The 18,024-nt window shown below is 42.7% G+C and overlaps 1 protein-coding gene across 3 annotated transcripts in view; it reads left to right on the top strand.

The window, feature by feature from the left end:
* Positions 1 to 18,024, top strand: part of LOC147677801 (ATP-binding cassette sub-family C member 12-like) — a 954,180-nt gene that overhangs the window by 634,991 nt on the left and 301,165 nt on the right. For all 3 annotated transcript variants that reach the window (XM_086945451.1, XM_086945452.1, XM_086945453.1), the window contains exons 22-23: positions 2,351 to 2,577; positions 7,767 to 7,904. In XM_086945451.1, coding sequence (XP_086801577.1) covers positions 2,351 to 2,577; positions 7,767 to 7,904 — 365 coding nt within the window. The remainder of the gene's footprint in view (positions 1 to 2,350; positions 2,578 to 7,766; positions 7,905 to 18,024) is intronic.

The following is an 18,024-nucleotide window of genomic DNA, read 5'->3' as shown; positions in this document are numbered from 1 at the left end:
CTTTCTGTGAGACAGAGGGTTTGGGTAGGATGGAACACCCGGAGCTGAGGTATGGGGCAGTGTATTTCTTCAGGGAGGATGGTGTGCATTTATCGTGATACGGGATGGAGCTATATATTGTGCAGCTGAAGGAGGCAGTTGATTGGGCTGTTGGGGTGCGCAGGTATCCGAAGGTGCAGGGGCCCTAGGGGGGGATCGGAAGCTGTATGGGGCTTCTGAGTGGCGCTTTTTCCTAGTTAAGGGGAGTGTAGGATAGGAGGAATGAGGTTCCTGGACAGAGGTGGAGGGAGTGTACAGATGGCAAGAGTTTAAACAGTTGAGGCAGGTGTTTGGAGAGTTGGTAATTATGCTGATTTGTTTGCGGGGGCAATGTTTTAGGGATGGGAGTGGAGGGTTTGGTCAGGTTTGTGCATATTTAGTTAGGCCTAGTTTTGTACGGAAAAGGCCAAGGTTTGTGGTATCGTTAAAATGCACCTGTTTCCCAAAAAAGCGGCCTTTATCACACCTTATATTGTCTCCGGTCGGTCTTTCCCCTCCCCGTCTCCCGATGGGCCCCAATGGGGCTTTGCGGGGGTGGCCGACCGAAGGGAGGCTCGCCCCCCCGGGGAAGTTTGGGGCCACGGGAGGAAGGGGGGGGGAGAGATAGCACAGGGACAGGAAGGCGAGTTTGGGCTGGTTGGGCTCCTTGGGCGGCATTGGGCTGGTTTGGGCTCCCTTTGGGCTGGGGTTAGATAAATACGGCCATTTTGGGTAACTGTGCACCATTTTAGGGACAGTGACCCAGCAGCCGAGTTAGGCAGGGAAGTTGTTGTCCCTCCCACCCTCCCTAAGTGGCTTGTTGTCATTGGGGCGGGTCCTGGCGTTCCCGTTTTGGAGGGGGGGGAGAAATTTCTGGAGGGGTTTTGTTGGGAGCAGGTGCCTTTTGTTTTGGTTAGGTGAAAGAGATCTGATGTCGCTGGGGGGCAGGTGCTGGTAAAAAAGTTGGTTGGGGTGGCGCTTTTTCCTAGTTAAGGGGAGGGTAGGATAGGAGGAATGAGGTTCCTGGACAGAGGTGGAGGGAGTGTACAGATGGCAAGAGTTTAAACAGTTGAGGCAGGTGTTTGGAGAGTTGGTAATTATGCTAATTTGTTTGCGGGGGCAATGTTTTTGGGGTGGGGGTGGGGGGTTTGGTCAGGTATGTGCATATTTAGTTAGGCCTAGTTTTGTACGGCAAAGGCCAAGGTTTGTGGTATCGTTAAAATGCACCTGTTTCCCAATAAAGCGGCCTTTATCACACCTTATATTGTCTCCGGTCGGTCTTTCCCCTCCACGTCTCCCGATGGGCCCCAATTTAGCGGTGTACAGCGGAGCTATAAATTGTGGCAGCCATTTTTCAGCCGGGGCAAGCTTCGCCCCAGCGCAGGCCACAATTCCTTGAGCCCTACCTGTAAGGAATCCGTTTGAAGGCTGCAAAATAGATCACTGATATGGTGATCTTTGAGATGCAAAAGGATGCCTGCTAATGCTGGTCTGACAAAATAAAAACTGGACTGCCTTTTTCTCTGCTCGTGTGTTCACCAAATTTTCTAGCCAGGCTTCAAATAGCTTTGAGGTTAGAACAAGAATGAAAGTAGTAAAGTCTTTCGAGCCCGGTTCAGCTGCCCTGACCTCATGAAAAGGTTCCATCTGGCCAAGATTGCGTACTTAAAAAAATTGCTGCAGTTCTGTGTAATATTACGCAGCACATGGAATCTTATAGATTTGATTGGACTTTTTCTCTATGTCCCTGGCTTGATTGTGATATTCTATACTGAAAGAAAATGGTTAACTGCTGTTCGTGCGAGTAAGGTACCAAAGTACAATGTCCTAAATATCTTCTGACAAATATATTGTGTCCTAAATATAGCTTTCAAAAAGCTCCATCTGAGTTAATAATAGAAAATCTAAACAGAATCAGCAATATTTTTGTTTTTGCTATTTTGACATACAACCGTCTAGACCTGTCTGTTAAGAGGATCATGCAAACAAGCTTCTTCTAAATGCAACATTGTCTGTGAGTATTATTTTACCAGCACTATTACATTAAGGGAATAACTCAACACAAAAAATATTTACAACATGTGTATTGTATATTCTAGTTACAAAATAAATGTTGTTCTTTCAAATATCTCATTTAAAAATTGTGATCCATGCTTCACATGTGATTGGCAAATAACAACTCTTTGCATTGTGCAGACTGTGGTACATGGTTTTTGTTGGAATGGTCAGTTTTAGGTAGCAGCCGTCAGTCCCACACTACTTGTTCGGTTTACCATCTTGTTGTGACGCTTATATTTTACCAATACATGATTCAATTTATTTTTATCCATAGATCTTGCAAAGCCCAATGAGCTTCTTTGATACCACTCCCACCGGAAGGCTGATGAACCGATTCTCCAAAGACATGGATGAGGTTGATGTGAGGCTCCCATTTCAAGCGGAAAACTTTCTGCAGCAAATGTTCCTCGTTTTGTTCACTATAGTCATCGTATCCGTTGTGTTTCCCTACCTTCTTATCGCGATAGCGATCCTCGCTGTTGTCTTTTTCTTTCTCCTAAAGTAAGTTGCTAATGAGGTGGTTATAGCATGTTAAAGTGCTGGACACAAGTAGTGGTAGTTTTGCCTTATAAGCGCCTGCAGCCTTCAAGTGTAACCTTGCTTTTTTTTAATAGAAAATGTTCAATTCTTCTTCTTAAACCAGCTCAGACCTAAAGTGAGATTCACTGAGAGTTTGTTTAAAACTTAACAGACTCTTGTTTAAACAGAAATGTCCAAAATTCACACCCTTGGATGTTCCTGGTCATTGTAAAATTGGGCCTACGGTCAGATCCCCAATGTATATCCTGAAATATAAAATTAATTGTTCCATTTGACTCATGGCATTGTGACGAGTTAAGGGATCTTTTGAATACAATTTCATTTATGATATGGAAAGAAAATGATTATGGGCCTAATTCTGAAGTCATTTGATCACATATGTGCCTGACTTACATCTCTAAGTGGCTTGATTAGCAGGTTTCGGGCACACAAAAAGTGTGTAGTGGGTGTTTCAGGTTGAAGAGTCCTTCTGAAGTTTGGAAACACTCACATACTCAGCATTATTTAGCAGTACTCACATTTTTCCGTGACGCCTTACCATCATGAAAAGTGATAAGTGAATTCCTCCTGCTAGGTGCTTTGTTTGAAACATGTGAATCCAGCAGGAAGCCAAATATCTAAGCAGACTCCACAAGGGAGGTTTTCATACCACTGAACTGCCAGCTCAGATTTAGACATAGGACTGGTCTTGAATAGGTCATTCAGAAAGTAATCCATGAATGATACATTACACTAAAAGCAAGCAGCCTTCAGTCACTGACTGACGATTCCTCAGGTGATGGGCATTGTACTCAGATGACACCAGAATATATAGATATTTGACATCAGTATACTGCACAGTGTGACTTGACAGCCACTCACTAAATATAGTGGCATACATATTGAAGAGTGTCAAAAGAAAGTAGACCCTTTGGTCACTCTGATAGAAACAGACCTAGGGCCACATGTAATTCGGCCGTTACCGACCGGTATTAGGGTTTCCAGATGTAGGGGGCCTATATTTTACAGATTCTGTAAAGTTACCGAATCGGTAAATTTACAGAATCTGTCAAATACCGAATCGGTATATTTACCGATTCGGAAAAACCACATGTAGGTGGCACTCCTAAGAGTGCCACAGGCCCTTAAAAATCGGTATTTTACCACCCAATCCTATTGGGTGGTAAAATACCGAATTCAGGTGTGCATGCACATCTGTGCATGCACACCTGTGCAATGTGACACACATACATGCCCTTAGTGCATGTCTGTGTGCCACATGGCACACAAGTCCGGAATTGGGGTGCTAGAGGGTGTCAAAGTGATTCGGTATTTACCGATTCTGTAAATACCGAATCTGTATTTCCCATTGATTCCTATGGGCTTCAAGGCCCATAGGAATCAATGAAAAATACAGATTCGATATTTATAAAATCGGTAAATAACGACTCTTACAGATTCGGTCATTTTTTACCTACATCTGCCTCCTTCCAATTTACCGACTCTTAAATAGCGAATCGATATGAGTCGGTATTTAAGAGTCGGTAAATCAGATTTACCTACATCTGGCCCTTAGAGAGGATTGATAACTGAGAAAAACACTTTCTTACCACAAAGGCACAGCAAGTATGTGGTCACCCACCTCAAACCCTGGTCAGATGTTCAATAGCACAGCAAGCTGGTTATTTCATCATCTGCAGCTTGAAGATGACATTCTTTCACTTGCACAGTGGGAGTCCGACTGCTGTGCCTTGAAAGAATATCATACCTATATGGTTGCAGAGGATTATACTACTCAATAGTAGATGGAAGCAGCTCCACCTCAACTAAATCATACCTTTAGTTGGTTCCCCTATGTCTACCTTGATTAATTTGAAAATAATATTATGTGGGAGTTCTCTGTAGTTCTATTCTCAATAATGAAATGCACATTTTAATAAAGTGCTGAGAATGATACCTCATGCCTTTTGGAAAAAAACTCCCCCAAAACCATTGCACAGGACAAGGATTGTAGAGGAACCCACAGATACAAATGTTGATGATATAACTGTAAGCAATGTGTATATTGAAGGGGCATCTGGAAAATAGCAATTGACATTGTTTTCTTAAACAACAGCTTATTCAGAACAGTTTGTTTTTTAGACCTGTATTTTCCACACAGCTTTTCAAATAAATAATTAATGCATCTCAGCTGGATTACACACAAAACATCTGGGTGAAAGATAGCAAAGTCCATTGGGGGTCAATAGGATCTCGAGCGCCCATATGGTGGTGGCGATCCACCCGAGATCCGTCCCCGCCCGCCACCCATTTCCCCCACCATATTACTATGGCCGGGGGACCACAGTGGACGGAAAGACCGTCCGCCGCTTTTTCGCCCGGTCGACTTGGCGACCGGGCAGAAAAGAGTTTAATATGGTGGCGGTGTCTGCTAGACACCGCCATCTATATTATGATGGGGGCGGGAACATGCCTTTCCGTGGCGGCAATGCCGCCACAGAAAGGCATGCGGGAATCTCTTGCTAGGGCCCATTGCGGGCCCCCAGGGACTCTGGGGGTTTGGGGGTGCACATGGGGGTACCTATGGTACCCCCTGCTTTCCAATGTACAAGGTGGCAGGCACCGCGCGGTGCCTGTCATGTTGTGCATTGAAAAGCACAACATACATTTTTGGCATTGCCGCAGCTGGTGCTTTTAGCACCGCCCACCGCAATGTCATAAATGCGGGATGCGCCCGCCAGTGTTGCGGGTGCATCCTAATGGGATGTGCGGGATCGCCGCCGCCCGCCATACTAATGAGCCCCATTGTCTCTACGGTATGATGGCTGTAGGTTTGACTTGTGTTAAGACAAGATTTAGAAGCTTTACTGTGGAATTAACCCTTAATTGGGTTACAGTAAACGTCATTATACTAGGTTATATCCCATGTACATATGCAAAATGCTACTCTATGGGTGATTTATCCAATGATATCCACACACAAGAGCAACTGAAATAAGTAACAAAAGAAGAAGAATATGGATCCTATCTTAGGAGGAAAGCTCTTTCCTAGTACCTCTTGGGTATCCAAAGATATTGGAGCAGATGCTTCACTCACTTTATCTTGACATGCTTCATCATCGGTCCCTATCCACACCCTGGTAGGATGATACCACCATGGGGAACTCAACCAAATATGGAATTTGAGTTCTTAAATTAAATCTGACTTGATAAGCAGGGATCCAGAAGAGAAATCAAGGGTTGAACATGCCTACAGGTATACCTAAAGGGTTCCTTTATTCATTTGGTACCTGGGGTATGGATACAACGTTTCTTAAGGTTTTATATTGAATGTAATTGTTTAATTAAACCTCTCGCATGAATGTCAATATGTTTTGGTCCATGCTAAGAGCCCTTTTGGGTCTGGGTCCTTCATCAGGGCCATTTGATGTATTCCTGCCTTATTATGCATGCATACTATGCACACGCATGAGGCCTAATGATCTCACCTGTCTCGATCTTCTGTCCTTGGGTTTATCTATGAGACACAAATGTATTTACGGTGAGGCTAAAGGTGGACCCAAAATACTAATATGTTGTATTTGCACATAATCTGTGGTCCTAGTCTAAACTGTAGTAAGGACATGTAGTGATTTCCTAATACATATTTGTCATGGGATTAAGGCTTACAACTTCTAATAAGAGACACTCAAAAATGCTAGGTGATGATATTGCCTCATAAAAGACGAGTGAAACTCTAAAAGTTATAATACATATTCCATACTAAGTCATCTCTCTGCTTACCCTTATTATGTGTCTTTCAAGGGCCATGTGAATCTGGAGCTTGGTGTTGTCCTATAGTCACACTCAAGGGAAAGACAATTATTAAATACATAGTACAGAAGGACATTGTTTCTTACATTGAGGGATTGGTAGTTACGCTGTACAGTATCAATACTCTTTTGATGTGTGTTTGAATTGTCATGCTTTATGCGGCCCACATTTCTTTTCAAATGTGTATTCTTTGTAACAGATCCTACTGTTTCACTTATGGAGCTGCCCCTGTTCATTCAGTTCCCAAATATGTTGGGCTCTTAATGCGGGCCGAAACATGTTGCCATTCATACAGGAGGTAAATTGAACAATTATATTCAATATAAAATACTCAGAAATGTTGTATCCCTACCCAAGGTACCCTATGATTAAAGGAACCCTTTGGGTGTACCTGTAGGTATTTTTAACCCTTTATTTCTCTTCTGGATTCCTGCTTATCCAGTCAGATTTAATCTAAGAACTCCCATTCCATCCTTGGTTGAGTACGTCCTGGTGGTATTAATCTACAAATTACAAATTCAACACATATTTAAGATGCTGTATTTTTGTAAATTGGATTCTTCTGTTTTAGGAAGAAACTTGCGGAGAAAACTTGTCATTTTTTTACATTCATGGGGCTTTATGTATTCTTTTAATATATGTCCCTTTGCATATATCTTCCTTCATACACTATACTGGGGTAATGTCCATGAGCAGTTAACCATGTAATTTATAAGAAACATAACATGAAAAGATGAGGCTAATAAAATAGCAATGACTGTGGATGGGTGGCTACTGGAAGTGTAAGTATGTGCAGAATATCACTCTTCCAATGGCATAATCTTGATATTAGTGAATTATCTGTTATAGATTGTAACATTTTACCATCTATAGAGACTACCTCTATTAATGTGACTTACACCATATTCTACAATTTAACCTAAGTATGTTTTGGAATGGGTATACAATATGGCATCAGTATTACCCGCAGGAAGGAGATCTTCAAAAACATCTAGAAATGCACTGGTAAATAGTATTAAACTTACTTTTCTTGCACCATATTTTGAACCACCTTCTAGAGGTCTATAACAAATACAAAATTCATATATTGTCAGGTTACTGGGAGCTACCTAGCACAATGTTATGCTCCTAAGCTTTAGTTCCTCCCGATTCACTTTTTCACTAATATGTGCATCTTCTATATTGTTTTATAATGTTTCTTCCATACTTTAGTTGCCTCTCTTTCTTCCAATCAATACTGATGTTCTAGAATGCATCCTCCTATGATTTATGATTAAACCGCACACCACATTTGTATTTTTTTGCTCTTTTAATCTGAAATAGAACTCAAAAAATATGTTTGTACTCTTGTGTCGCAGAGTCTTCCAAAAGGGAGTCAGTGAGATAAAGAGGATCGAAAACATAAGTCGTTCTCCATGGTTTTCTCATATCACTTCCACTGTGCTTGGTCTCAGCACAATTCATGCTTATGACAAAAAGCAAGAGTACATCAACCAGTGAGTATCTATATTGACTGTAACTTTCATTTTGTACTAAATGTTTGTTCTGTCTTGGTATTGACATCTGAAAGACTGTGCATCAACTAGTATTCACATACCAGAATGATGTCTTAAACCTACCACCGTTAAATGCTGTGACTTAAATGTCCCACCGATACTTCCCATTACATTTTTAGGGCATTAACACAGTCCACATAATGCACAATGCCATTAACAAACGAAGCCCACTTAGCAGCTACATTTATATTAAAACATGGTATCCTGTAGGGATTCTTCACATTAATAACTTTAGCCACAGTGAAATGATTCAATTTTACACTGCGTCTTTAGAATCAATCAGATCAAAACAGCTTATTCCATTATTATTAAATGGTTGTCCTTGTATTGTTTCCACTTCACAAACAAGTCCCTGGAGCACAGTTGAAAATGCAAACATTTCAACACACCCATCACGCTAAATCAAAACACTCGACTACTTTGCAAAATGACTCCTCACTTCTTATATTGCAAAAGAACATGGAAGTGATTCAATGTGCAATCCCCATGCAGGTAGCCGTCAGAAAAATCACATTTGTGAGCAGTAATGCTCTCTCTTTGTTTTAAAGTACGTATAATTTCTTTGTTCTTTAGATTTTTAGAGGTTACTCCTCCTGTAGATATTGTGGCTGTATTTCGGCCAAACTAACCCCCAGATGCATCAAGCATCCATTTTGCGATTCCTTATTAACAAAAAATAAGGATTCGCTAATAAGGAATAGCAAAATGCTATGCAAGAAGAACTCGCTTAAAAAATTGCGATTTCTTAAAATTCCTTAATTGCGAGTCACAAATTGCGAGTCGCAATTAAGGAATACCTCCCCATTCATTCCTATGGGCCTAGAGGCCCATAGGAATGAATGGGAAGACAATCTCAATTTGCGATTCTCAATTAGAGAATCGTAAATTGAGATTGCAATTTCAAGGGTGCCAGGGTGTCAAAAGGACACCCTGTTGCACCCCTGAAATCTGCATATGGGTACATCTTGCACACACACATGCCCTAAGGGCATGTTTGTGTGTAAAATGGAACTTTGAAAAATGCACTTTAGTGCATTTTTCAAAGTTATTGCAAATTACCATGAAGTTCAACTTCATGGTAATTTGCTCCCCCTATTAGCGAAATCACAATTTTTTTAACTTTAATGCATTGCATTTAAGGAATCTCAATTTGAGATTCCTTAAATGCAATAGCAATTTAAGTAATTGCAATTATGCGATTTCTTTAATTGCGATTTTTTCATTTGGGATGATGCATCCCAAATGCAAAAATACAGTTCGCAAAGGGGCAGATTCTGAGAATCTGCCCCTTTGCGAGCAGTTTTTAGCTTGATGCATATATGCCTAAATTCACGGGTCTCTTCAGGACTAGGAAGATCAAAGTACGAGGTATCTAATAATCAGATTAATCATCCATTTAGAGTTATTAATATCAAATGGTCCTTATTCGGTTATTTTATAACCATAAATGCACATGTAGAGCAATGGAAAAATAATCTTAAATGGGGCACATAAAAACAGGTATAATACATGATACAAGATAAAAATTAGCATAATTAATCAAGCATGGAATCTCTCACTCTCATTTCAACCTTTAGTAAGCAACAAACCTTAAAATATAAGGTAAAATACAATATAAGCCAAGATGTCCGACAGGCGAGGAGCTCCGGCCTGGAGCTCCCGGCCAGTGATTGCCATTATGGCCCAAATCCCGTAATTTCCACCCCGTCCTGGACCCTTTTACTCACCTGGTGGTCGTTCTTAGACAGCGGTCTCCATCTCTCCCTTTCTCCCGTTTCTGGACTCTTAAACGTCAGATGTAATCAGGATCACCACTCGAGCCAGCGAAGCCCAAGCAAAATGGCCGATGCCCGGTGGAGTTCAATCGACAGTTATAAGGGAGATTGGCTCCGGCACACCTCCATGGCTGTCACCTACCCAACCGGACATCAGACATAGGTCTCATTGTTTCTCTGCTTTTATCTCCTCCTTCCCCCTGCAATCTTAATAATCGTTGATAGTCGGCTGTTGACGGAGCCAGTCTTGGCAGTGCTGATGCCTGGTGGAGTTCCCCGGACACCCCTGGCTAGCAGCGTAATTAATCAAGCATGGAATCTCTGACTCTCATTTCAGCCTTTAGCACGCAACAAACCTTAAAATATAAGATAAAATATAATATAAGCCAAGGTGGCCGACAGGTGAGGAGCTCCGGCCGGGAGCTCCCAGCCAGGGATTGCCGTTATGGCTCAAATCCCCTAATTTCCACCCACTCCTGAACCCTTTTACTCACCTGATGGTCGTTCTTAGACAGCGGTCTCCTTCTTTCCTTTTCTCCCGTTTCTGGACTTTTGAATGTCAGATGTAATCAGGATCACCACTCGAACCGGCGAAGCCTGAGCAACATGGCCAATGCCCGGTGGAGTTGCATCGACAGCTAAAGGGGAGATTGGCTCCGGCACACCGCCCTGGCCGTCACCTACCCAGCCGGACATCAGACATAGGTGTCATTGTTTCTCCACTTCAGTCTCCTCCTTCCCCCTGCCTCCTGAAGAATCGTTGATGGTCGGCTGTCGACGGAGCCAATCTTGGCGGTGCTGATGCCTGGTGGAGTTCCCCGGACGCCCCCGGGATTTTCCTTGCATTCTGAGCCTGGGAGGCGTGCCCCTCTGGACTACGCTGCTGCCTCCCATTCTCTAAGACTTCTCCCTAACTCCCAGGCAGACTTCCCCTGACTTACGATGTGTGGATCGTCAACACCGATGCCCATGGTCCTGAGCCTGTGCACGCAATCAGCTGACATCTACAGCCCTCCGCCCTCCTTTGGTAATGTGGTGGTGTCCCCCCTCCTACTCTACTCGATGTCATTCAGCTCTCTTAGTTTTTTTGATTTTTGACTTGTGTGCATCCTGCCACTTTGGGATGATTTCGGGCTATACCCACGACCTGGATCCGCCATCTTGTTGACCTTTGTCCATTCCTTCTTACCGCTGGATTCCATCCTGGCGACCTTCGAATGTTTCTCTTTTTTGCCCGACTACCTTAACTCTAACTCCCCTCAGGTCCCCTTCTCTCCTGGCACTTATCACAGACTCCGATTCTCGTCTCCCTTTACCTTCTCTGCCCCTTATGATTTGCCATTTACTTTTTAATCATTGTTTCTAATGTTTAATAATTTTACCTCACAACTCACTGTTCCTTATGTAAAGCGCTCTGATACCTCTGGGTCTAGTCAGCGCTATATAAAACTCATTAAATAAATAAATTAATGTATTAAATTAAATAAGAGTTGAAGAGATAACAAAGCTGGTTCTTTTCAGTGCAGGAGTTTCTTCCACCAGTGGTTGTGCCCTTGTGATGTGCACACCTACATTTATACTAGCCTGGCTGCCCGAAATTAAGGTAATTTTACTTCAGGACCCGGTGCCCCTTGGGCATGGCACACACCTGGCAGTGGACCTATAGACTCTTTAGCGACGAACGGTCTATGTGTGGGTACAGATGTTCAGTTACACCTCCCTGAATGTCGGCTCATGAGTGGCATGTGAGGGTAATTTTTATGTCATTTTCTAATGCCCGTTCACTTCTGGATTCTATGTTCTATACAATAGAATCTTTTCATCCTAGGTTTGGCACTTTGGGTGTAAAGACTTTGTGAATTAATGAGGATTGACTCTTAATGAATGATTAATCTGATTATTAGGTACCTTGTACTTCAGTCTTCCTAGGATTGCACACTGAATGAATTTTGAAACCACGCCATTTTGTAAAAGGAAGAAAAGAGACATTTTGAAAAGTATTTACGTTTTTCGATTTCGTGTTTTGTTTTAAGGTGCTGGGTTTGACAAAATATTTGTATTTTTAACTGTGCTCCACAGTGTTCTTCGAGAAGTGGAAACACTATAGGGCCAATTATATAATAATGATAAAAAACGGTTTTGATCTAATTGATTCAAACCACTGCAGAATGTATTAATTTCATTGTGGCTAAAGTTATTAATGTGATTGATCCCTACAGTACACCATGTTTTTTTTAATGTTTACAGCCCAGGTACTGTGGGTTTATTTTGGGTGTAGCCCATATGTTTTGAAACCTAGTAGCTACAGGCAGGTCTGTGACAGATGCTTCCTCTGGTGGTCCGCAGACCCACAAATACAGGACACTGTAATTCAGCGTGTTTCACCACATATTGAATTTATTGGGATCAGTGCAGACACCATATTTGGGCCCAGCATGCCCCACTCATCTCACTCCAGACTGTATTTTAAAACAGAAGAGTGGATGAATCAATGAGTGAATTGTAGCAATTTAGAGCATAATACAGATGCAACTGTTTCTAGATCTTGATGTCCTGAGACAGGAAGAGGAGCCACGGCTGCACCATAACTAGGTCTGAGTGCTTGTACCCCATTCTTTATCAGGTAAAATTGAGTTTTTGAATACTTTCAGAATGGTGTTCAGAAGGATATTCCACAATGTGTCCTTAGTTACAGTTCTCTCATCAGTATGGCAATGAACTTATAGTTTACAATTTGTTAAGGAGCCAATATAAACTATGGACCTGATTTAGAGTTTGGCGGACGGATTAATGTCCGCCAGGGTGACAGTGTATTTTACTTCCCCGCCCTTATGGACATCCCATCCACCAAATTAGGAGTTGTCTGCTGGGTAACCTGTTTGAATATAGTAGATTAGTGCAGGTCTACCAAGGTGAGGAAAAGTTGAGGGGGGCAAAATCACTTCCATATACAAGTAATGCTGGTGCCCTATAATGAATGCACATGAAATGTGGCAGGTTATTATCACATTAAGTCTCTGAGTGGCTGACTTGAACTTCAGAAAAAATATTGCAGTAGCCATTATGGAACATAGGGACTTGGTTCCTGCGTCATGAAAATAACCCATGAAGTTGCCATAAGGGGACAGCTGATGTCTCTGCTCATCGCCAGGTGCAGATGGGTGTACCCAAAAAGACTTTATTACAATTTATATAAAAAAATATTTACTAAAAGAAAAACACATTTTAAGACAGATGTTAGGGAGATGGGTTACTTCATCACAAATGGGATAGTTATCAATATGGCACTTGTAATAAAGTGGATGTATATTCAAACTCTGAATCAGGCCCTCAGTTATGTTTCTGCCTCACAACCACAAAGCCACTGAAATTCAACGGTTATGTTCAGTAACAGATCTTTGTTTTTTTTGTTTTTTTTTATGTATTTCTTGATTTTTCAAAAGAGAAATATACAGTACAAAACAAAACATACTTAATTAAAAAAGACAAAGAAAGCAGTCACTGTGTACATACGTGTAGACCAAGCAACATTTCAGATATCTGATTACAGAATACACATCTGTGGGGTAAACGCATAGGGGAACATTGTGTCAGTTAAACATATAGATATCAAACCCATTCAAGGCTGCCATTACTTCCAAATACTAAGTTACCTAGTGGGACCAGCAGAAGAACAGTACTCTCCAGTCATTATGTAACTCCCTATTATCTAGCCAGAAATCAAATTGAAATCCGGCACATGAAGCCAGCAGCACCAAGGTAACTCTCGCAGCACACCTCCTACTACCAGAAGAGAGTTAAGTTTCAGAGAATATTCAGTCCTTACCAGCAAGGTAACTCTGATATAGGCTCCAAAAGTTTTTAGGTCAGCTCTGAGGAGGGAGCAACTCAGTATATATAATTCAGTTTGCATGTTGCAGAACAAAATGTCCCTAGACCATTGTGAAACAGTAGGGAGAGGCCCTCGGGCCCATCACATAGCAACTTCACGCTTAGCTATCAGTACACCCATATCTACCAGTCGGCGTATTTATTTCCGCACATGTTTAGAATAACCCAGGAGGGCCAGCAAGGGGTCCGGTGACAAAAGCTGTCTTGTGATATCACTCTTTTTTTAAATATTAGTGCCAGAATTTAGCGATATCGGGACACAGCCAAGCTAAGTGTATGAATCCTGCTTGTTCCACACTACATCTCTCACATCTCGTGGTATCTCGGAGGCCATATCTATGCAATCAGGTAGGGGTATAGTACACCCTATTAAGGAATTTAAAATGAATGAGTCAATGTTGTCTATTCAGAGAGACATGCCGTGTGGCTTTGCAGCAATAGCACCATTTGTCATCGTCTAGTATGACTTCCAAGTCGGTCTGCCACGCCAATTTAGTCTTAATAGAAAAGTTCTTCTGATAATCATGCACCATGCAATAAATCCTAGAAACTATTTTACAGGGAGACTTTGCACGCAGCATCAAGAAAAATGGAGCTACTTCTGAGGTTCCATCATCTCCTCCCCGAGCATATCACAAAAAGCATGTCCAACTCTGTAGAAGTGGAACATTGTGAGTGAAGTAATATCTTGTCTATCCAAGACTATGTCTTCCCATCTATTTGCCATTCCATTTTCGAATAGGTCACCTATTTTTGAAATACCCAGAAGCGCCAGAGCCCGTAAAACTTCTGGCTTGTTAAAGATCGGTAACCACTGACACAACTCCACCAGGGCGATCGGAGAATACATAATTGAGGCAGTTTGCCTTTTAATTAAGTTCTGCCATGCATGGGAGGTGGCATTTATGGAGTCCAAAAGACCTGCACATTGAGACGGGGCTCAATACAGAAAATCGGCTACAGGGGAGGGTGCAGCCGCAAACCTTTCTATATACAAATGCAGGGAGGATTGTTGGTGTAGTCAGTGAAATGCGTGAGAACATTGTGCCACTCTGTAATCCAAATCCAGTGCACCAAGACCACCCATTGAGTAAGGCAATGTCAGGATGTCCCATGTGCCCCGGGACTGTTTACCAGCCAGAGCCAATCAGACCAGTAAAGACCTGATGCATTTGAGAAAATGGGCAGGAAGGACCATGGGCAGCACCACCATTTTCATTAAGGAGATAAGGCCTTCGATAATGGCAGCTGCACCCATCTGATAACATCGTCTTCTAGTTTGGCAATTGCCCTGTCATAGTTCTCTCTGAATTCTATCTCAGAATTAGTATGTGTCTGGATGCGTAGATACCACACAGATTCAGTGGACCGGCTCAAAGGAAAATCCAGTTCTATTGGCTCCATGGCTGTGGTAAGTGGGAAAATGGTGGATTTAGCCCAGTTAATTTTGAGACCTGAGAATTCACCATACCATACCAGTTCCCTTAACACTGAGGATAGGTTAACCTCTGGGCCTCTGATGTATAAAAGAGTATCATCAGCGTAAGTGGAAATTATTAAATTCTTTTCAGGCAAGCGAATCCCTCTACGTCTATGGTACTCCCTAAGAGCGCAGGCCAGGGGCACAGCAACAATAGCGTAAAGTAGGGGCGATAGATAAGGGGCAACCCTGCCGAGTGCCTCTAGAAATTATAATGGGAGAGGTCACCAGATTCCCCACCCTAACCCTGGCAGAAGGGAAGTGATATAGAACCTTCACAAGCTGGGAAAAGAGGTCACCTACTCCCATTTGTCCCAAAACCGCTAACAAAAATTCCATTCAACGGAATCAAAGGCCTTTTCGGCATCTAGTAAGATTGCAGCCACCTTTATCTCCAGCTTAGTGTGTTGAATAGTGCCAAATATAGTGCGAAAATTATTAGTAAGATTGTGCCCATGGACAAACCCTGCCTGTTCATAACTAACTAGCAGTGATACCAGAGGAGCTAGGCGATTTGCCAGAACTTTAGCAAATAATTTGGTATCCACATTCAATGGTGACAACGGCCTATATGATGAGCATTCATCAGGGAGTTGTCTGGCTTTAAAAGGGTAGCAATCAAGGCCTTTCGCATAGACTGGGGCATCACTTCACTCTCCCCATCTCCTCGAACAGTGTAATCAGGTGGGGGACCAGGAGTTCCCCGAACTCTTTATAAATGGTAACCGTTAAGCCGTCCTGCCCTGGGGCGCCCCCAGAACAAATGGACTTTAAAGTGTCCTGAATCTCCCAGGCATCCAGCGGCCTCATAAGGTATTCCCTGTGCTCATCAGCCAGCCATGGGAGTTTAATATGTTCCAAATAGTCCAGGACGGAGGCCTCTTCTGCTGCGAAACAGATCTGCATAATAGTTACGAACTTTGTTCGCTATGGAGTCAGGATCATGTAGTATCTCACCCGTTGCAGTCCGGAGTTCTGAAACACTAGCTGTCTCACGCCTACCTCTCAATATGGCTGCCTACGTAGCGCCCAGATGCTCCTCCTCCCCATATGTTTTGGCTGCAGCATATTTACCCAAATACTTAACCTCTCTATCAGCGGCCTCATGATACTCTGCTTTTTGAGCTCTCCCATGGCCTGGTCGCTCCCAACATCCAATGCCTCCCACTTCAGAGTCACCAATTTCTTTTAACGATTCCAATTGCCCTCTGATTGACAGTAGTACACGGAAGTGTTTGCCAATCGCCATACTCCTAATGCAGACCTTAAAGGTCTCCCATACCGTGGCAAGCTGGGGTACAGAGCCAATATTTGTAGCAAAAAAGGTTTTGTTCACTTCCGACATTTCAGATGTATCAAGAAGTGCATAGGCTGGGAACCTCCAAGTGAACGGGGTTGATCTTTTTGACGGGCTTGTAAAATCTAACTGAATAGGTGAGTTACCTGAGTACAAGCAGGGGTCAACCTCACAACTGCAAATCGATGCACTCAAGGATCTAGAGGTGAACCCGTAATCCATCCTGGTGTACAAGTCATGTGGAGCTGAGTAGTGTGTAAAGCCTCCCTCCCGCGGCTTCTCGAGCACCATACATCAACCAAGTCCAATTCAGCAAATGCATCCTCTATCGCCTTAGCCGCTAATGACTTACGTCAGCTCAGCCCTTCAGAGTGATCTATAGTCGGATCTAGGACACAATTAAAATCCCCCCCACACCTGGGGAATCAGTGCCAGTCGACGCACTAAGTAGATCATGTTAGAACTGTGGGTAATCAAAATTTTGGCCACAGACATTAACTATAATGTATTCCAGCTCTTGCCTTTACACCTCAAAAACGCATACCTGCCCTCCTTATCAGTCTCAACCACCTCCAGTAAGATACCATTTCTGGAATTTACCCAGGTAATTATGCCTCCCACATGTGTAGAAAACCCACCAGCATGAAATATGCTATGTAATCTCCTGCGAGTAAGTATCTGACTGTCTACAGGTAGATGGGACTCTTGTAAAAGAGAAACGTCCACATTATGTCTGGTGAGATAAGCAATTACCTTTCTAGTTTTCTTAAAATCATTTAGGCCCCTAACTTTCCAAGTCAGCACATGCAACCTATCCCCCAGGGTCTAAATAAAGGACATTGTTCTCAGTATTATATTTCAATTCCGCACCCCAGGGCTCCTTCCAATCCTGGGGCACCCCAACTAGGACTGATGAACACGCTGCACACACTACGGCTATGCCCACATAATACAAAAAAGACACATAGAAATTCCTTCCTCCCTTCCCCACAATAAAAGGACAATTAAAAACCATAAAGTGAGTAACACGCGGGGGTAGATGTCACCTCAGATTCACTAAGAGCACCTCTAAGACAATTCTCTAAAGTGCCATCAAAGTTAATCTAATACATCCATCCAAAACAGTTTAAATACTTTCAGTTCACAGACAATGAGCAGGCCACCAACACCCTCTCCCATGTGCTAGTAGTTCTATCGACATCGTAACTGGTTTGGGCAATCAATACATCTCGCACTACCATCCTATCAGCATAACTATAATAATACTTGCAATGTGTGGATTTCTTGAAAGCGTCTCTGGGGTTCAGGGTAGTCATTAGTTAAACCAATCCCGAATCGTGGGGCTATATTGAGTCTCGAACCCCAGCTGCCCAGTCTAAAGTTCGGGTAGTGGATCTACCATTTGGATATTTCTTAAAACCTGTTCATCCATACCGCCACCAGGAGCTTTGTCTAGCCTCTCTGCTTCTTTATTCCGCCCTTGCAACTTGGAGTACTCTTTATGGGCTTTCTTTTGGGTCCATTAAGATCTTTGACCTGCCATTTATATTTACCTTGAGTCTGGATGGGTACAGCATTGCGTAATCCATATTTTGTTCCAGCAGGCATCTCTCTAGA

This window comes from Lissotriton vulgaris, chromosome 12 (genome assembly GCF_964263255.1).
Source record: "Lissotriton vulgaris chromosome 12, aLisVul1.2, whole genome shotgun sequence".
Taxonomy (NCBI): Eukaryota; Metazoa; Chordata; class Amphibia; order Caudata; family Salamandridae; genus Lissotriton; species Lissotriton vulgaris.
This window is presented reverse-complemented; position numbering and strand designations above follow the sequence as displayed.